The sequence below is a fragment of the Ascidiella aspersa genome, chromosome 9, assembly GCF_963924565.1.
Source record: "Ascidiella aspersa chromosome 9, kaAscAspe10.2, whole genome shotgun sequence".
Taxonomy (NCBI): domain Eukaryota; kingdom Metazoa; phylum Chordata; class Ascidiacea; order Phlebobranchia; family Ascidiidae; genus Ascidiella; species Ascidiella aspersa.
The window spans coordinates 4,682,144-4,703,345 of NC_139455.1; the positions used below are offsets into that span (position 1 = coordinate 4,682,144).

At 38.1% G+C, this 21,202-nt stretch overlaps 2 protein-coding genes and 1 non-coding gene across 3 annotated transcripts; 2 read left to right on the forward strand and 1 right to left on the reverse strand.

Annotated features, from left to right (window-relative positions):
• The first annotated feature begins 943 nt into the window (after positions 1-943).
• LOC146131986 (uncharacterized) lies at positions 944-15,027 on the forward strand. Its single transcript, XM_083397169.1, has 4 exons — positions 944-1,060; positions 6,537-6,649; positions 11,248-11,359; positions 14,872-15,027. Exons 2-4 carry the CDS (start codon positions 6,570-6,572, stop codon positions 15,025-15,027), a joined length of 348 nt encoding a protein of 115 aa, XP_083253295.1. The 5' UTR covers positions 944-1,060; positions 6,537-6,569.
• On the reverse strand, positions 7,347-8,369 carry LOC146131987 (uncharacterized). Its single transcript, XM_083397001.1, has one exon. It carries the CDS (start codon positions 8,367-8,369, stop codon positions 7,347-7,349), a length of 1,023 nt encoding a protein of 340 aa, XP_083253127.1.
• On the forward strand, positions 14,577-14,651 carry Trnaa-ggc (transfer RNA alanine (anticodon GGC)). Its single transcript has one exon. It is a non-coding gene; the product is annotated as a tRNA-Ala (tRNA).
• Positions 15,028-21,202: the final 6,175 nt, after the last annotated feature.

Consider the following 21,202-nt stretch of genomic DNA (forward strand, 5'->3'; position numbering starts at 1 on the left):
CTACACGGTTCAACTTTACTTACATCTTCGCTATTCAGTATGAAGTGGGGTAAAAAATACGATATAAAAGCTATGATAATACAACTGTAACACAAAAAAAACTTACCTGATAAATAGCTTGTCGCTGATCTGTTGGTAAACCGCAATTTTTTCCTTCTTTTCATTCAATTTTGAATTGGCTTTGTATTCGGCGTAAATTGGTCGTTAGAACGTCTAAAACTCGACAGGCAAAAGTCCTTCGGGACTTAAACGTTGTAAACAAAAAGCAAATAGTGCTTTTGGTGCTTACTGCCTAGTCAAATACCAATGGAAACGTTATACTTGCAAAGAAAAAATAAGGCGAAGTAAATACAAAATAAAAACCTAAAAAGACATTTCAAAAAATGAGGGAAATGCTTAGCTGTAAAGCGTGTGTATTAAATTTGCCCTTAATGCGAAAGATTGCGATATAACACTTAACGAACGAAAAGTGGGATGTTGAAACTTCAAATCTTTAGCCCTGATATGCAGACAGCACAGGGCTATTCAAGTTGTCCTTTTACGTTAGCTTTAGTACTATGCGGAAATATTGGATATTCATAACACGTCATTTAAATGTTATTTATTACTTTCCCTCCTCTGTCCCTTATGTTCAACGTGGAGCACTTTTCAAGAGGCAGCATTTGGACAGCTGTAGCACTCTTAGGCCAAGTGCTGCTAGACATAATGACCGACTGTTTCGTTACTCAAGCAGTTGTACAGTCGTCATTCAGTTAAGCCCTGGCTACTACTGGCTTGTTTAACAGATGTACTTCTGTGTAGGATGCGAAGGTTTCGCGTGTGTTTGTCGTTCGGTGTGCTTTGTACGTTAGGCCTGCTTGCCTTGGTAGCACAAAATCCTTTAAGATTTATTCAGTACCGAACAGTAATAATTAAGCAAGACGAGCTGCCGGCAACGGAAACAACTTACAAGAACTCAACAACGGTCCGTTTGGGCGCTGATGGCTTGCTGTTGAATGAAACCGAAAAAGAACACACGACCGTTAGGCCTAAAGGACAAATCGACGTCGTATATACATGGGTGAGTGGTGTGTTTGTTTTTTTCCCATATCATACAACCTTGCCGGAAATTGTGTACAGTTTAGCCTTCATTTTATTGGAAAATTAAGATCTGGCGGTATAGCATTAGCGGAATCTCATAAGCATCTAATATAAACTGAAGAGAGGTTTGTTATTTATCACTGTGCGAACGTTTATTTTTAAATTTCTATTGGATTTTCAAACTATTCCCTAATCTAACGTATGCATCTCTGTAAGTGTTTACCGACAACTTACTATCGCTTACCGTTTGACCATTGTAAACAATAAAAAGACGTGTCTGTTTGTCATGCGGTGCCAACAAAATTTGTTATAAACTTTTTAACAGTTAAGTCAGTGTGATCTAAAACCGGTGTGTCGCGGCACATTGCGGTCTATTTTCTGATGCTCAAACGTGCCGAAAGGTACTTTTGATTCTTCTCGATTTCCGAATTTGCTTCATTATCCTCTTAATAGCCGGCAGACGTTGAACGATAAGTGTAGAATTAATTAGGTCAAATTACACTGTGTAGATGTGGATTGTTTCAACTTCGTTTATTGCGACACTAGACGAAATACTTCATTAGCAGTTCCAATTCCAACTGGTAAAGAACGAATGGCGCTGTACCGGCGATGTAAACCAATTGCAGGTGCAATTGCGAAACATTCCAAGATTTAGGGAGGTTAAACAAACTGTACGAGACCTTTATCACTATTACATATTAAGTTGTAACATGTCCATGTAAATTTACCAGCCTCGTGTTGTAGCCGAAACTTCAATATGGTATGCGACGATGTGGTTATTCCAAAATGGTACGGTGCTGGAAGCAACTGTAGAATGTCGGTGTAATGCTATGCTAACGCAATATACACGGGTGCTCTGCTCAAACGAAATGGAATCCGGAAATGCGTGGTGTCAGCTTTCAATTGGTCACCCGTTTGGCGATTTGAATGCCTCTATCTTACTTTTATCCTATTTTGCTTTACTATTTTTGTTTATGAGGGCATCGTTTAACGTTGATTTTTATCATCATTTTACCTGAAACATACATTTTATACACCAGTGTTTCTTAATCAGGTGTACGGTTCACCCCCATAAAAATGTTGCAGGGGTGAACCGTCAGCAATGGATAATAGCTTGCGAGCAGGGCGGGTATTCCGGGTGCTCAACCTGTTCAGTGAACAGGTGAGAATTTCCAAAACACACTCACAAAAATGTGGTGACTGTGTTTTGTGTTTTTGTAGCTTTATATCTCTGGACTCAAGAAATTGTAGATTTGCAATCATGAGACAAGGGTGAATGAAATCTGGAGATAGATGCCAGGGGCCAACAAGAAGCACTGATATGCGCAATGCGTATTCTGTGATCAAGCCCTTCTGGAGTCGTATACCGGCCAACGATAACGGCATCTACATATAGTTCACAAAACGCTTTCGGATGGTCTTACTAAAATCAGTCAGCCTGTCGTTTGATTGACTGTTTTTTTCTATCGTCTAATTGGCTGTTTTTTTATGTTGGATGCACCCTATAATAACTGTGCATTCGGTGGACAGGCAAAGTGCAGCGCGGAAGCTAAAAACAACATTTGTATAGGGCGCCGCAGTCATAGCGAGGTCATAAAAAATTTATTGTTGCTGGATGTGAGAAGTCCGAACAACACTAAGTGCGTAATATCGCAGCGGTTTTATGGCGGCCACTTAAATGAATTTAATGTTGCCGTAAGTTGCGCTAATCTTGACCGAGCAATTCGCTTGACCGATTTTACGCGTGTATTAAACTCAAATTACACTGCGGAAACATGAAGGGGATTATTGGGGAAGGGTAAGGCCTTTTTCTATTGCACTGATCGCAAACGAAATCTTTGACGTAACACAAGTGGGTCATACTTTATGCCAGTGTTGTAATGACTCAAGCCAATGCTCTTAAGTCACTATTTTTAAATGACTTGACTTGACTTAAGTCATTTGGACAAATTATTGGGTTAATATAAATTGTTTTCATTAAGCATTTATTTAAAAAGTTGCGTTATTCATCTTAATTTTTGCACATAAAACAATTTGCTTGCTATATGTTGCGTTATGTTAATTTTTTTACTTTAAGTTAATGCGCATGGTCGGAGGAGTGCCAGTTTTCATAATTTAAAGTTTTATTTTTGTGACAAGGGCTTGACTTTTCTTTAACGTTGACTTGACTGGCACTTGACTTGTTATTTATCAAAAAAAACTGACCTGGACTTATTTAACGAATGACTTGACTGGCACTTAAGTCATTTCAAGATGACTTGTTTACAACAATGCATTATACGGTAATATTAATGTGAAAACTTTGTCTTTTGTCCTTAATTAGTCATGTATTTTTGTAAGACGTTTATCATAAATTGTGTAAACCGTATCATGAATTGTATAAACTCGTGCGTGAAAATTAGGATTCGCCCAAATACGAAGGAAACACGCAAAGTTACAGCAGACCTTTACACGGCATCAAACGAACTTGGCATTGGGATACACTCTTTATGGATTGCATTTTTTAGCGTGGCTTCGAACAACAGGGCGATATACTTGGCGAAGCATTCATTTATTTTAAAACATATTTTGTTGTTTTTCGTGGGTCGGTGGTTCGCCAGCCCTGCGAGATACCAACAATTATTATTTACTGTCAATCTTTCGTTACTTACTGCCATTTGAATAATTAAACCTTAAGGGAATAAAACATTCAGCATAATCGCCTTTTAGAAACTTGTTTGACTTATTAAGTGAACAAAGCCACATTGGTTGCGTTAGTAGGTTGCTTTGCTAACCGAACCTTCAAACTCTTAACGGTGTTGCCATTGCATTAGTAACAACGTTTGTCAACCTAGTCCAGATTGAATAACACGGCGCGAACAACCAATTGACGATTATTATTTGTTTAGCGAGCACACACAGTCGTGGTGCATAATACAACAGGGCAGGGGCGGGCAACGTACGGCCTGCGGGATGAGCGGCCCGCAGACAGTTTCCGGTTTTACATCATAATGTGGCCAGCGGCCACAGTCGTCCGCAATCCTATTACTTCAACAGCTATTGAAGTCATTGTTGTAAACAAGTCATTTTGAAATGACTCAAGTCCAAGTCAAGTCAGTTTTAAAATAACTCAAGTCCAAGTCTAAGCTTTTTGAAAAAATAATAAGTCAAGTTATAAATAGAGCAAGTCAATTTCAAGAGAAGTCCTTATCATAAAAATGAAACGTTAAGCTATTAAAATTGGGTAAACTCGACCGATTATGAGCAATTCCTTAAATAAAAAATGTCACAAAGGCAGTAGAGGGCAAGTAAATTGTTTTATGTGCAAAAATTAGTATAAATAACCAAATTTTACAAAAATGCCTAATGAAAACACTTAATTTCAACCCAAGTCATTTGTCTAAAATACTTTAGGTCAAATCAAGTCATTTTGCCCAAATGACTTAAGTCAAGTCATTTCAAAACAGTGACTTAAGTCAAGTAAAGTCATTTGAAAACAGTGACTTAAGTACACCTAAGTCAAGTCATTAACTTAGGGCAGTACAACACTGATTAAAATACATTAGGCTAATAAATTCACTAAATACTGTTTTTGGTCTCTATGCATCAAACTTAAAGTTCACATTAGATACGACTTATTCCTTGCATAGGTGGATAACCACACGATTAATGGATCGATTCAGGATTCCGACCCGCCAAGTATTCATTTTCCCATGTCGAGCCCGCCGACTTGAGAAGTTGCCAGGGCATAACTCTTCAGCTATAGGTCGCGGTATTGCAAAACCCAATTGTTGCTATTTTTAAAACTTTCCAAGTTAATGTCCTTTCATAAATAATACTAGCCGGTAGAGTTGTTCAATGTATATATCAGATCCTAAAATTCGAATCCCGTTCTGCCGTTTATATCGGGTAATTGGAACCGAAAACGTGTATTCGTTTTTTTTGTCTGGGTTTACTCGTATACCTATAATTTTCTTAATGGACGTTAAGTTGCAAAAGAAACATAACATCGTTTAACACGCAAAGTGCGCTACGGGGTACTCAAGGTTAACGTCAGGCCAATATTCAGCGAGGTTACGCCAGCGTAGTTGTCAAGTAAAAGTAATGTAACTTTGTTAGTAATTACTTTGTATTCTTTGCAACCTACCATTTAACTCCCTAATAACATATCACATTTGTACTGAAGGAGAACTAAAACACAACATTGTTTTGCATTGTACTCACTATATAGTCAAAAAATAGGTTTGGGCAACAACCTGGAGTTTCAATCACGTTTTTGATTAGTTTTTTTTTGTAGTTACGCACTCTAATTTAAACAACTTCTTTAAGTGGCTGTTGTTTAGAATGTTAGTAATTCGTAATTTGATATTTCGATTAAAATATACACAATGTTAGCAAATGACTTAGCGATTAATTGCTGACTAAAAATAAGTAACCTGCTGTACACAATCGACTGACGAATGAATACATTCGGATTAAATTAACAAAAAAATGATAAGTTTGTTAATCAAATATTAAACCAAAAATTAGGATTTTCGGACGATTTGCAAATTAGGATTCGCACGAATTTTAAGAAGCAAAGAGATTAAGAAAGCTACAGCAAATTTTATTCAAAGATTATAGAATCAAACAAATTTTGCTGTAAACTTTTCAGCGTGGTTTCAACCGGGTTTTCAAAAACGTTCTGGCTGCAAAGCCGGTTTCGTTTCCCAAACTTTTCGTCAAACTTTACGTTTACAAGATATAGGCGAAATCATTTTAGTTGTTCATTTGTTGAACGCGTAGTTATAATGAAGGCCTACTCGAGGCCCCTTAACAACTTTGAACAAGCACCCCCAGTTTAGGAAGTCCTGAAGCATTTATTCCTTCGTAAACGTTTGATTATATATTACTCTATTTCTAGATAGAAAAGTAGGTTCATTAAAAATCTGTGGTTGGTCAATTCTTGACCTAAGGGTTTGTGATACCGATACCGACACCCGATATTTCGTACAAAAAGTATCGCGATCTGATCGGATACTAATGACGTCATTACTCAAACAAGTAATTTAGACGAAATAGACTTTCTAAAGGTAATTTTTCCAGGTTATTACTCCGCAATGTGCTTTAGTGTTTAAAAGTGTGGCTACCAAAAATTCTTAACCTATTTCTGCGTTCAATCGCAAAACATGGCTGAAATTCCTATTTTAAATTGGCATTGGTTCGGCACAGATACCTGTCTAGTATCGGACGAATGTCGATACTCCCGTTTCCAAAACTTTTTTCAAACATAGTAAAATATGGAAAAAATGAATAAAAGAGTTATTCGAAACGTTCAAATTGCTACCACTTCTGTATGCGCTCCAAAAAAGTACCTATATGCTAATGGTTGTGAAACAATAACTGTAGAACTGCATGCGGTTACGCAACAGCACAGTCAAATTGTGTATCTTCGTTTTTTTTAAATAAGAAAAAAAATCTTTGCTTTTTTTACGAAGGTGAACGGCTCCGACCCGGAATTCTTGAAGGCGATGAACCGCGAGGTAACCGCTATGGGTGGGAAGCCAGTGGACACAAGGGGGCAGCGATTTTACGACGCCGGCGTTATGAGGTAACTGTTGGCAGAGATAACCGATAATATTGGATCGGTTCCGATACCCGATGTCAAGTGGTAGTATCGGAACTCGTCCGATACTTATATCGTTTAGGGTGGATATAGTTAAATAGCAAACAATGGTCTAAATGTACTGAGATGAAATTAGTATCGAGCGGCATCGGTATCGGGCGATAACCGATACTGCGACTTGATATCGGGTTTAGCCTTCAGTCCTCCTCAAGGACATCTCTAATTAAAAACACACGAGGGTCTAAATCTAGAAAGATTTGGAGCGACTCATTACCATATTTCAAGTTTCATTTCTGAACAAAACCCAGGAACACTAAACACGGATCTGTTGATTATCTTCAGTAGAAAGAGAGTGGCCCAAATAATAGATAAAAGATTCATTCTTTTATTAGCAAACGTTTCGGCAATTTCTTTTGCCATCATCAGTGCAGTAAGTGAGGCTAAGATAAAAACGAGTCACTATATATACGCTCGGACGTTTTAGAACGTTATATAAACAGAAAAGGAAGTCGCAAAGTAACGGAGATAAGAACTGCAACGAAAAATTACATCAGTAAGGCGAAAGTAGGGCAAAGATAAGACAATGAGGTCAATGGGAAGCAACAGATACACGTAAGAGGGAATCAGTAATAAATTAAAAATGAAATATGAACACGACGATGGAATTGCGCGAATATACCATTTAAGTATTAAACAAATACAGGGGGACTGAGACCGTGTCAACATTGAGAGCGGGCTTGTGCTGCTGTATAAGCAGCGACTCCAACAGAAGGAGGCGGTAGCGGTCTCGTGCCGAGCCCAAAATCTCTGGGGAAGTGAAGTCCACTCGGTGGTTAGGATTGCTCTGCAAATGTTTGCAAACTTCGGAGGACGCCGAACGCTGGTGTTCATGCATACGGGTTCGAAGGTTACGTCGTGTCTGGCCGATATAAGAATGGCCGCATGAACAATTCAGGCGATATACGACACTGCATTGATTTAACGGCTTTTGTCGGTCTTTTATGCTGCAGAACTGTCCTGACAACTTTTGCGGTAGGTCGATTACCCGGAGACGTACTTTTCCCTCCGTGGTCCGGAGAACGAACCGCGACAATTCCTTCTTGATGCGGTGGTTGATATTGCCTAGATAAACAAGTTTTATGGCAATATGTCGCAAAGCATTCTCCATAGGTTCTTTCACCGTCGTGTCACAGTGTAAACGATGGAGGAAGGACTTGATGTTGGCATCAATTAAATTGATGGGGTAGCCATTCTTCAGTAGGATATTAGTGATATTCCGGAACTCGTTGTGCATCTTGGCATACGAGCTGGCAATCTTGTACGCGCGTGATATAAGTGTACGCACAAGTTGCACTTTTTGGTGGCGTGGTACGAAGCTGGACCACTTGGTGTAAAGTCCGCTAAACGTCGGTTTCCTGTAGGTTGTTGTACTCAGTCTGTCACCAGAATGTTCCACTAGGACGTCAAGGAAGGTAATGTGTTGATTCTCCTCTATCTCCTTAGTAAATTGGATATTGTGGTGAATGTTGTTAATGGCTCGATGGAAAGTCTCCATAGAATTACGACTCGGAAACACCATAAAGAGATCGTCTACATAGCGACAGAGGGTCAATGGACGGTGTTTCTCTGGAGTGGCCTTTAAAGCCTTATCTAAGACGTAGTTCATAATGACGTCGGCCATCAAGGGTGCTAGTGGCGAGCCCATCGCAACCCCGTCTACCTGCTTGTAAATTCGGTCATCGAACTGAAATGTTGTGGTCTCAGCGGTCCAATGAAGCAATTTCTTTAGCCCACGGCGATCTAGCCCATGAAAAGAGTCATTCCCATCTCGAAAGATCTGCGATAGGATTAGATCAATCGTAAAACTGACTGGCACGTTCGTAAACAGAAATTGCCGAAACGTTTGCTAATAAAAGAATGAATCTTTTATCTATTATTTGGGCCACTCTCTTTCTACTGACGAACAAAACCCATTGTGTGGGTTACCAAGGCGACGTTGCTTTGTCTACTGAGCTTAAATATTATCGCTATACTTGAGTATTTTATATAAACTGTTGTAGTAATATTGCCTAAAAAACGCTCCTCTGGTAATTGTAATTCTTTGCCAATGTTTCGGCAACCAATGCAATTTATTTTACATATTATACTTCGGTGCGTTTTCAAGTGGTCAAAATTTTGTCTTGTGACACAACGTCAATTTAAAAGCATTTTTATTGCTTTTAAACGCAGACTTAGTCTTGTGTTTAAACTCTGACTACTTTTAACAGCTACTTAGTTAAAGGTGTTTACTCTTTGATTGGGACACTATTTAACGGATTATAACGAAAACAAGAAAGTGCATTTTGTAGGGTGGTTAATCGTAAGAGATAAAGAAAATTCGTTTGGAATGTTGTCAGTCGCTAACCACAAACGACTTTGGGAAAACACCTGCGTTAGAACATTAGGGCTTTCTATCTGTCCAACTATCTCCCTGTCGGATAACATCTTAGTGTTTAGGCCCTGAATAACAACAGGTCTTTTGTCCGCCGATATGACTGGATGCTGACACGGTAGTCCCTGACAACACCGCCTAATGTTGTTCGGCTCTCCTAAATGCCCCCTTGGGATTTTAATAGGCTGTTTTTTTGTTAAACCAGCTGTACAACACAAATGTGTGGCTCAGGGTTTTTTAGACTTGTGGGCTATAGGCAGATGTGTCTCTTTGTGAAGGACTCTAAACCTCCCAGTGGCGTTATAATGGTTTAAAGTCCATGACGCGACTTATAAGCACTTTATTGCTTTTTGGTGATCTCGATATTTGACCTCTTTAAGCAGATTTTTTGAATATGACTTCATTTTGGCAACGACTTCGTTTATATCGAAGTGTTTTTTGAAAACGTTTTTGATGCGCGTTTTTTCCGAAACTTTCGCACAAAACCGATACGTTTAGTTTCATCGGCATTATTAGACTTTAGATATAGACGAATGAAAAACGAACTTGGACTTGACTTTGTTAAATGGTGACATGCAATGCTAACTGATTATGTAATACAACAGAAAGTCATTTCAAAATAACCTTTTATACAACACTGCGATCTATTCTCTTACGTGTTAGTGAGACTAACATTTGCGGTTAACAATTTCAACCAAATGCGTTCATTTGTTTCAGCAACTGTCGTTTTCGATTTTACAAACGTGGTTCGTTAACGCGAGGTTGACAAAGAGTATAGGCCTTACGCGCAGACTTGGACAACTGGATAATTCTCGTTTTCTAATTCATTGAATTAATTCTAATTCTAATCTAATTTGTAAATTGCTTATTTGCTCTAATTTGGATTTCACCAAAAATGCTACTTTGTCCAACGGCATTTTTAGCCTCTCAGTTAAAACACATAATTTCAATTAAAACTCCTTGGTTTGAACGACTTGTATGCAGTTTTTACTGTCCAAAAAGGCATAAAAAATAGCACACACATATTTACCATTCACATTTTTATAAGAATAAATTGCGAATAAATCAAATTGATTGTAAATAAGTAAATGTGATTGTAGTGCAAATTCTAGTTGAAATTTGATTTTTTGGGAATTCGGTAATTCTAATTCTAATCTAGTTTGGAAAAACTAAAATAATAATTCTAGTTGTCCAAGTCAGCTTAAGCGAGCGCTGCATCCAATATAACAGGGCATCCTGAACTTTACATGCGACCCCTTTTAATTTATTTAAACTTTTGAGAACCTTTAGGTTCGACTGTTATGCAATACATTTCTTGTTGTTGGCTTCTCTGTCACAAATGTTATGTTCAACACCTTGGGAATTGCGTTAGTTTTGATATTTGCGTAATCGCAGGTCAAAAACGTGCAATGTATTTAGATTTTAAATGTAGGACTTGGTGTGAAATTATTTTAGTCTACTCGCTACCCTTACGCTTGTTGCGCAAACCCAGTAAGGGAGGTCCAGCAATACATATACGATGCGGTCGGCTGCGGGTGCGATCCTATTAACATGCGCGGATCTGCGATTTTTTTAAATGGGGCATGACATTTTTTTTTGAGATGACGTCACATAGCTATAAAGTCATTAAGAAGTAATTTTAAAAACACTACATATAGTTCGTTTGTTTTGGTGAAGTTTTAGGTTGGAGAAGATTCTTAATATAAAGGCTACATTGTAAAGACGTTATTGATACGGCGTAAGTCAAAATGGGCCAACACATACTAGAAACGTCATCAAGATTCGTCTACCTAATGTTTGCATTTACGCAGTTGAAATAGGCTAAAACTATACAGTTTTGGGGCTAAGTACCCACCAAAAAAACATGGGTACACTATGCACGGATCTGAACCGTAGCTTGATAATAAATTGCAAAGCCAAAACTGTCGAGTAGGTCGACATATCTTGATTAAGACTTTTCGATACGAACTTGTATCAACTCTAACTTCGAGTAATTGTTAGTCCATAAATTCAGACTTATTTCAAATTTCGGGTTTTAGATCGATGGTAAACCAGGCCTTTGAGAAATCGTACAAACCTACAAACAATAGGAAGCTTACAGCTTGGCTATAACGAACTCATTTTTTTTCTAAGCTTTTTTATGATTGCTTAGATATTCGATGCGTTCACTGGTAATGTTCGCCCCATGGATTGGCAACATCTATGTCGTCACAAACGGCCAGGTGCCGTGTTGGTTAAACACCAGCAACCCAAGAGTGAAAGTGGTAAGTTAATTAAGTTTAGTGAAAATCGCATTTGCATAACCACGACTGTAGGGATATTTGACAATTAAGGACGGAAGTCGATACCCGATGCTATAGGTGGCAGTATCGGTACTTCAGTGTTGTAATGACTTAAGTCAATGACTTGACTTTTAAAACGCTTGATTTGACTGAAGTCTTTCGGACAAATGAACGTTTACATATTTGACAAGGACTTGGCTTGTAATTGACTTGCTGTAATTATGACTGGACTGGAAAAGCTATTTGAAAATGACTTGTTTAAAATGCTGCTACTTTCCAAAAGAGTAAATCTACTTCGAAAAGTCAATTTATTTAATTAACAATAGGATTGGATCAAGATATTTTGGCGAAAATATCGGCTATCGTTATCGGAATAAAATGTCAAGTATCGCATACCCTTTCTAAAACCAAGTGGTAATATCGTTCTATACCAGCCTTTCTTAACCTGGGGTAAATTTACCCCAGGGGGTAAATTTTCTCGTTTTAGGTGGTAAATCAGCTATCAATCAAAATATCCACATCAGCTGACAGAACAGAAAAAGTGTGCAAGCCATAGGTATTGGTGGCCTACTTTCCTAGTCGATATTAACTGCTAATTCAAAGTTAGCCTATAGTAGCCTATTAATTATTTATCATCTAGTGTCGGTAACATTATTTTTCGCGATGATAACTATTTTAGTTAATTGGCAACATTCTTATCTCTTATTTACTTCATTGTTACATCATAACTGATATAATTTACCCGTTTTTATAAAAAATAGAACCATTTTATATATTGGGGGTAGGCTAAATCTGATATTCATCTTTGTTAAAAGGGTAAAACATACAAAAAATGTTAAGAACCCCTGTTCTATACTAAGGGGCTATCGGTGCCGATCCGATACCACCCTAACGCTGAAAACGTTACACTCAAATTTAAATTATAGAAATTAAATCAAATTAATCCGCGAAGTTAAAACCCATTCGGGCCTCAAAGATTTGCCAATGTTTGTTTAATCCATTCACCCCAGGTTCACCCCAGGTTGAACAAAATTTTTGCAGGGGTGAATAAGGGTGAACCGTCAGAAATGTATGATAGCTCTGCAGTAAATCGACCACTGAACTGGTGTTTTTGGTGTTTTTTTTTGCTTATTGTAATGTGTTTAAGTACAAAAATTTGATGACTGTGTTTTGTGCTTTTGTAGCTTTATATTTCTGGAATCGATAAATTGGATTTCAATGGTAAAGCTTAGCTTGAGTTAATCTTAACAAAAATCGAAACAACCTAAATCATTTTGTGCTGTTACATATAGACGAGATAGTTTTATCATATTACGAGACAAGGGTGAATGAAATCTGGAGATCGATGCTAGGGGTGAACAAAACTAAAAAAGTTTAAGAAGCACTGCTTTAATCAGTTATCGTTTCTCCTAAGTACCCTGACACATGACATTTTGTTTGCTTTCTTGAGATGTTTGCGCACCAAAGCGAAGTAACACAACCGCAAATTAATCGGACAGCAAAAAATTCCAACTGGAATTGATAGCTTCATTGGCCTTGTTGCCGAAAATGATAACGAGACTGAGATTTCTTTTAAAAAATCACATATAAAACAAATTGCTTTTCGTTTTTTCATGCATATATATTTTAATGCCAAGACTTCAGACAAATTGGCCTCCTCTACTAAATTTCTGAAAAAACTATTAATTCCTACCTAGCCACATTTTGCGTTATTCAGCATTGGACTTAAAATGACATATAGCCATAAAGGGTTTTACGAAAAAGGGATCATTTTCAATCAATAAACAGTACTCAATGATGATTGCCAAACGGCTTTTCTGAAGTAACGAGGACTCTTTGCTGTATGTTTTGTAATCCATATCCTCTTGATGTTTCACAAAGTAAATTGGCTATAGATCAACAAAAAGGCGCCATTTTTTTCAATGCATATAGCCCATAGCTTGGTGGTTCTCAAACTTTTTCCTCGCTACGCTCTGGTTTTTAGTTGCAATGCTGTTCGCGCAAGTTTATACCGTCTTTGCAATATGCCATTATATGGTAAGTCAAACCTGTACCCAACCTTTAAAACAAGACAAACGGTAATGTATGTTATTATGCGCTTCTGCCAACTCTGTACGTGATTTCGGTGCAGGAGGTTGCTTGAATTCCTAAGTATAAAGCCAAAAAAGTTTTTAAATATCCTACAGCAGTGTTTCTTAATCAGGTGAAAGGTTCACCCCCGGGTGAATAAAATTTTTGCAGGGGTGAACCAACCAAAAGGAGTCAATAAGGGTGAACTGTCAGAAATGGATGATAGCTTGCGAAACAACCCATGCAAGTAATTTTGTTTTGTTATATATAGACGAGATAGTTTTATCATATCATTAGACAAGGGTGAATGAAATCTGGATATAGATGCTAGGGGTGAACAAAATAAAAAAAAAAGTTTAGGAAGCACTGTCCTACAGTCCCACTACCGTAGTTCGGTTATAATCACCACTAAGAATGTTTGAATCTCCGTGTTTCTTTACGATACCTATACCCAATGTTATATTCAAATTTACCGCTGCTATGATACGATAGAAAATGACATCATTATTATTGTCAATGAAATTGGTAAAATTTTGACGTGCAAAATGTATTGTTTGCCTGATTTTCAGGTAAAATTGCTATAGCGATGGAAAACTTACTTTTATTGTCTATGTGAACTTTCCTAAAAATGCCTTTAAGGGATAAAACGCTTAGTTGAAAAGCAAACCATGGCTGAAATTAATTTGCTTTTGTATCGGCACCGATACCGCCCTAGTATCGTACGAGCACCGATACTGCCACTGAGCCTTGATTATATCGATATATTATCGGGAGGGGTGTCCGATATTTGACATTCTATTCCGATACCGATACCCGATAATTGGGACAAATATATCGCGATCATACCCGATACCAAATGACGTCATTACTATTCAATAAGCGAAATAAATAAAACTGAACCGCACAAATGTGTTTTTCTACAGGTTATAGGGCCAACCTTTAAAGAAGTTTAATTAACTTTTGTTGGTAACCTATACATAAATATTTTAGTTTAAAATTAGAATTTGCTCCGTCGGGTTATAAAGTATGACTAAAATTCCGTACTGTGGATCCCCTTCTATGAGTTGCTTGTACTAACAGATTGAGCAAGCTTTGGCGCATGGTTGTTTCTCGACTCGTTCCCTTCTGAGCCTGCATAGCTCAGTTGGTAGAGCGACGGTCCCGGCTTGACCGGAGGTCGTGAGTTCGAACCTCACTGCAGGCTAGTTGTTTTTCTGGCCTGCTCTGCTTGCATCACAGATCAACGGATTCGGTGAGTCTGCGATGGCTTTTCGGTGTACTAAAATTCCTTCATTAATAATTTGGCATCGGTTCGGCCCCAATACCACCAGTATCGGTCAAGTACCGATACTGCCACTTGGAAAATATCGGAAAACCCTGAATATCGGACATTTCCTAATCGCGAAGCGTCCCGTTCCGCGCAGATTTTCCACTCCGAAATATTCACTAACAAGTCGCACCTCCCCACGTTCAACTCGCCAGCGATCGAAGTCCATCTGCACAGGATTCCAGGCCTCAGCGAGGAATTCCTCTACTTCAACGACGACGTTCTGCTCGGCGCTAAGGTGAGAAAACAGTAGGTTTTTCGTTGTTCCGGGATTTTTTTAGTTGTTTTTTTTTGTTGCGAAAAATTTAAAGCGTTTTTTTGCACCACTACGCGAAGCAGATCCAAGCCGAACCGCTCGTGTTTCAGCATTTGTTTGGCGAGAAATTTGTTTGCCCAATTTAGGGTATGTTTTGGCAAAAGAATTCACTTTGGTGAACTATTTAAATTGATGTACCTTCCTGGAAAATGTCTTGCCAAATTGTGACAAATTTTAAAAGTATTTGCATGACAACATTTCGCTAAGTTTTTGAGTCAGTAGCTGCACAGTAAATAGCCAAAAATTTAAGAATTTGTTTTAAGAAGGTATGCTACTAAAATTATCAGTTTTTTTAAAGTAACGGCTAAACAAAAATACCCATGAATTGCGTCATATCATGTAAGCGAATTGACAAAGAATAATTTCAAATAAAATGTTTAACTTTATTGAATTCCCTCACCCTAAGCCACACGTCTTGTGTTGACTTTGTGGTAGCGCACATTAGTCACTGCTCAATTTCTCAGCCACGATGGTCAAAAGTTACTTCGCGCAAAAAAATAAACGGTCGTAGGCGCTATAATAGTATTTTTAGTTGTTCAGCCACATTACGCCACCCAAAATTAGGTCGGCACCTTTCGCAAACATCGCTTTAAACGTTAAGCAAAGCTTACCGGCGCTCGAAGAAAAGAACTATACGCCTGTGTGTCGTCAAGCGGTGCTTGTCTTATACAGGGCAGTGCTTCTCAATCGATGGGCGCGACCCGAAAAATGGGGTCGCCGTTTGATTTGGTTGGGTCGCCCAGTAAAGTGGTTTTATTTGCTTAGATTTATTAGGATCGATCCAGAGAAAGATGTCGCCAAGCTGTACGAAAATTGCGAAAGCATAACGAATACATGACCCATATTTATTAACCTAACTTTACTAATGCCACTGCCTTATTTTTTTTTTTCACTTAAAGCTTGCAAAATGTTCAGTGAATAGAGTTGGTCTCCAAAGCTTCGTTGTTACACTTCGCTTATTATTTGGGTCACCACGAAAACGGTTGCGAAACACTGATATAGGGCCTTCACTTGGAAAAGTGTGGGTTCTTCACATGTATTATACGGAAATTTACTTGTATGTAACTATATAGGCACTTATTTTATTACATGTGACTTTCACGTGCAAAAATAAAACCTTTCCTTGCAATATATGGGCCCTCTACTGACGAGGTAATCATTTGGGCTATACTGGGCTCTTAACTTGTATGACTGTATATGGGGCATGTGTGTGTATTATATGGCACTTGTAATATATATACCATTAATTTTTATCATATAAAAGCCTATACTTGTACCAGTGTTGTAAACAAGTCAATTTCCAACCACGTAATTCACAGTCGAGTCATTTGTAAAAGAAACAAGTTAAACAAAATAACAAGTCAAGTCCAAGTCATTTGCCCAAGTTAAATCCCAGTTAAGTCATTTTGAGAGCAAGACAACTTCAATTCATGTCATTGACATACAAATAAACCAGTAAAATTGGTAAACTTGTCTGTATATGAGCAATAAGTCAACTAAACAACAACAAAAACCCAAAATATAGCGCGGTATAACTGTTTTACGCGCAAGGGCCTACAGCCCTACAGTTAAGCAGTAGAAGTGGACTTAAAACGAACTCCCCACAAAGCGAAGTGTAAGAATACGATTTTTTCACGACTGTCAAAAAACAGCCATTAATGCACGGACTAATTTAGGAATTGTTATTTTCACGCCAAAATAGAACTATTTTCGCGCCAAAATAGAACGACGATTGATCTCTTTCCATGAATAAAATTTTTTAATAATTTAAACACAGTTTCGGTAAGCCTTTACGCATTATAATTGCGTTAATAATTCGTATTGACACTGGTTTTTAAATTAAAATCTTGTGGTGAGCCTCTTTGGCCTCTTGCCTATATTAGCGTACTAACCTGTCTTTAAACGTATAGCTCTTAAAATCCCCCCAAAAATGCGTTTTACCAGCTTAAGTGCTTTGTGCTGTCAAGATTGTGAAATGTTAAACTGCCACTTCAAAATGGCAAGCTACATTTTTCGGCCTACCTACACTCGCGTACTAACTGGTATTTTTTTTAGGTGCTTAAAGTATCGAAAAAACTCGGTTTTACCAAACTTTTAGGCGCATCGCGCTGTCACGTTTGCGAAAGGTTAACTTGCTCTTAAAAATACTAAGTATTTTTTTCGGCCGTCCCATATTCGCGTATAACGTTGTTCGTATGAGGCTTAAAATCCCGGAAAAACTGCGTTTCACCAGCCTTTGTTAGTGCTTTGCGCTGTTGCGTTCGCTAAATATTAACTGTCGCCGCTTTTTTGCGAAAATTCGTGTAAAAAACGTCAATTTACGTTCGACGTTTATTTTGCAAAGGTAACCTTTGACGATTTCTACACCGCAAATAAGGGGTACAAGGTTTACTTCGGTGGCAAGATCCCTCCGCTGAACAAGAAGGTCGATAAGATGGAGTAAGTAATGAAGAGGGATATTCTTCTGTTTTTTTATGTTTTTTTTATTTTTTTTATCAACATCGCATTCAATTCGATAGGACGGCCATTAAAGTTTACGTGTCGGCCCCGATCCGATATTCTCAGACATACCTACTAATGGTACAACAGGTTGGGAACCGTCGCTTTACCCACTGTGACTGCGGTTCCCAAAATATGGATAAAAAATGGACCGGATCCGCCAATAATTGAACTATTCGATTTCTTCCATTCAAGTTGGTTCGATTTTAACATAGACTGGATTCAGAGTGGAAACCAAGCCATACCCTACAACTTTTTTATAAATTTTTTTTTAGTTATTTTTTCTATGTTTTGTCTGTTTTGGGGGATTTATTTCTCTAAATGGCCCTGAACTTTACAACGAGCAATTTCGGTTAAATTGGACAAATACCTAACTTATTACATACCAGTGGTGTGTGTTTTGGATCGCGAAATGTATACAATACTTAAATTTCGGTCGTATTGTAAAAAGTTTGGGGACAATGACAACAGCACTGTACGGTTTGGATGGTAAAGCAATTGAGTAAAACAAAAATGAAACCTAAATATTTCGAAACATGAAGCCTCCGTAATGTTGAAAATATGTTTGCCTTCTGGTGTGCAGGAATTTGAGTATAAAAGTTCCCCGTCATATTAAATTAAATATTTACTAATGTCCAGTGCCTTAGAGCACGTTATGACTCCTGCTTAACAACTGACTTCTATGTTTACCCAACTTGTTTGACTAAAAAATGCTCGGCTCGTACAACTTCGCGCTCCAGTGGTTCACAAGTGCTCCTTTAAGATTTTTAAACTATTTATTTAGTTCAACTGGTTCAAAGGCTTTTTCCCTTTTCGCACAAATCGTTTATATCCTTACATGCCTCAATTATTTGAAAAAGGCAAGTCGAACAGCAGCGTTTTATTTGGTAGTTTCATGATGAAACCAAGTTATTATAACCATCAAACTTGCTTAAAAATTTTACAATAATATATGGTTGTACCGGTATATAAAACAAATTGTTGAAAACTACATTTGTCATTATTGCTAAAGCCGGGTCACCATTTCATTTTTGAAAACTATAGTGGATTCGATCCGACACGAAAGTCTTTATCAGTGTGTAGTAATTTATTAGTAACAAAAAGGTAGTAACATCCACTGTCCTTAAAGACAACTGCAATGTCGAGGCACCATGTGCTCAGTGACCTTTGACCGAAACTAATAGAATGCTAACACTATTGATCATACAACACTTACACCAGTGTTTATTAGTCATTTTAGCGCTCGTACCCTTTGAGCTTTCATGAAATTTTCTCGTACCCCCTGTCTACAATAACGGACGGAATTAAATAAAGTTTTCATCATGGGAATTCAAATCGGTTTTATTTATAACTTACGCGTTGAATGCATTCATTAAAAATAATCTTGTAAGTTAAACAATATTTTCAACACACAAACAATCAGTCAATTTACTAATAGTTTTTGTTGTTGTTGTTGTTGTTGCTTTTCGTAAATTACGCATTCTTCACAAATATGCTTAAATAGCGCATAATTTCACACTGAATGTCGTAGGTACACGAGGTACACGTACCCCTGGTTAAGAACCCCTGACTTACACTGAAATAAGTGGCGTATCCGGTTCCGACCCCCTTTTTTTGTAACTAAAATTATCGTGTTTTGTTCGTTTTTTGTCGGGGTTTAACTCACTTCCGATGCGACAATGTTTTTAATTTGTGTCACGCGCTTAAGCTAATACGAAACCACAATCAAACACAAAGTTCACCGAAGATAATTCGGTCGCAAAAACTTTGCTGTTTTTAAACGTTTGCTTTGTATTTGGCAGAATTTAATGTCTTAAGTCAATGACTCGACTTAAGTGACAGTTTTTAAATTGAGTCGACTTAAGTAGAATTGACTTAACTTGGGCAACTGATGGCTTGACTGGGACTTCATTTTTCAAAAAGTTTACAACACTTGTATTTAGTCTCCGCGAAAAAATATTGCGAAACTCTGGCTAACTGGTGTATATTTACGAGCAATGGCACGTCAAAATATACACAAAGCACAATTACATAAAAACAACGTGAATAACGACAAGATTTTGGTACCTTTCGGGATAAAATACCCTAATTTATTATGAGGGCTTCGGTACCTTAGGATTGGTGTTCAGCAAATGTGTTTGAATTGTTTGGGTATGGTATAAACCAGGAATGTAGAACCCTACAGCCTATAACGTTTAGGAGCAGCCCAACACTTATTCACACTTCAAGAACATTCTAATTGCTACAATATCATCAAAACTTGTTTTTTTTTATGAGAAACGCTTCACGATTCGCGTGTCATTCATTCTTTGTCAGGGGCAGAGCTGCGGAGTCGGTTAAAACCAACCAGAGTCGAACTCCGGCCAAAAAAATACACCCGAGTCCGACTCCGGCCAAATGTAAGATTTTGTCGGGTCCCGAGTCCAGCTCCGACTCTACAGCCTGTATTTTACCCATTCCCGCAACTAAATTAAGGTGGATTTTCTGCCATCCCCTCATATTGGTGTCATAATTGATCCACCCGCATTACATGGTTTAAAAATATTTCACATTTGCTATTACACTTTTACAACTTGCATTTTGCCGCCTTAACAGTTTTAAAATTTGATACTGCGCATGCGCACGTCGGACTCGGGACTCGGGTAGTTTTACGCGGTCTTACTCGAGTCCCGAGTCCCGAGTCCCGAGTCCGACTCCGGCAAAACAAACCGACTCCGTCAAGTCCCGAATCCAACTCCGACTCCACAGCCCTGGTCAGGGGCCAACTCTTTGTTTTCGGACAATAAATGTGTCTATGGCGCATCTCAACAGTCATCGTACATTGTTTACCCTCCGGTGACAATCAAGAGTTGTTAATGTGTGCTTGTGCATTTTTGTTGAATTTCACACTTCTGCATATGTTTGACAAGTTGTTGATCACAACTTACCCCCTGTAATGTTGGCTAATACTGGATGTGCGTGAGAAAAAACAGAAGATATCGACAGGAAAAAATTACCCTGTTTTTCAACCTTCAGGCAAATTTACTTCGATTCGCTGCGCCACGTCAAGCAGTTGTTCAAGACTTTTTTCAACTTTGACGTGATCCATTACACTGAGCACGTACCTCATCTGATAAATAGGTGAGTTGGTTCGCTTTGGTAGCCGCTTGCAAACTTGGACTACCCGATCAGTTCGGCTTATTTTAATCCAGTTTGTCGATTGCGTGTGTGCTCTAATGCAGGGGTTCTAAAACTTTTTTTACCGCGGACCCCTAAATTGTTTTCCTTTCTCGCATGGACCAGTGTAGGCAAGAGATATTTAAAGATGACGTCATAAATTTACGTCATAATACAAACAGACTTCAGAAACTTGCTGTTTCCGGTCAAAAAAATGTGAAATGAAGTCTAAGTATATTCAGTGCAAAAACGTTTATTTTTAACATAGCATACTCTTTTCTTTGAAAAATAGATTGCTCAAATATACATCTATAAAATAGTTTAATAAGGCCTTCATGGACCCCCTAAAACTAGTTCACGTACTCCCAAGGGGTCCATGGACCCCAGTTTAAGAACCCCTGCTCTAATGGTAGTTCTAATCTGTTTGGGTATTTCAAGAAATGTAACTTTGTCTAAC

Coding starts and splice junctions, on each gene's coding strand:
- LOC146131987 (XM_083397001.1), bottom strand. CDS start 8,369: ATGGGCTCGCCACTAGCACCCTTGATGGCCGACGTCATTATGAACTAC.
- LOC146131986 (XM_083397169.1), top strand. CDS start 6,570: ATGAACCGCGAGGTAACCGCTATGGGTGGGAAGCCAGTGGACACAAGG. Junction 6,650..11,247: donor TACGACGCCGGCGTTATGAG/GTAACTGTTGGC, acceptor ATGATTGCTTAG/ATATTCGATGCGTTCACTGG. Junction 11,360..14,871: donor GCAACCCAAGAGTGAAAGTG/GTAAGTTAATTA, acceptor CGTTCCGCGCAG/ATTTTCCACTCCGAAATATT.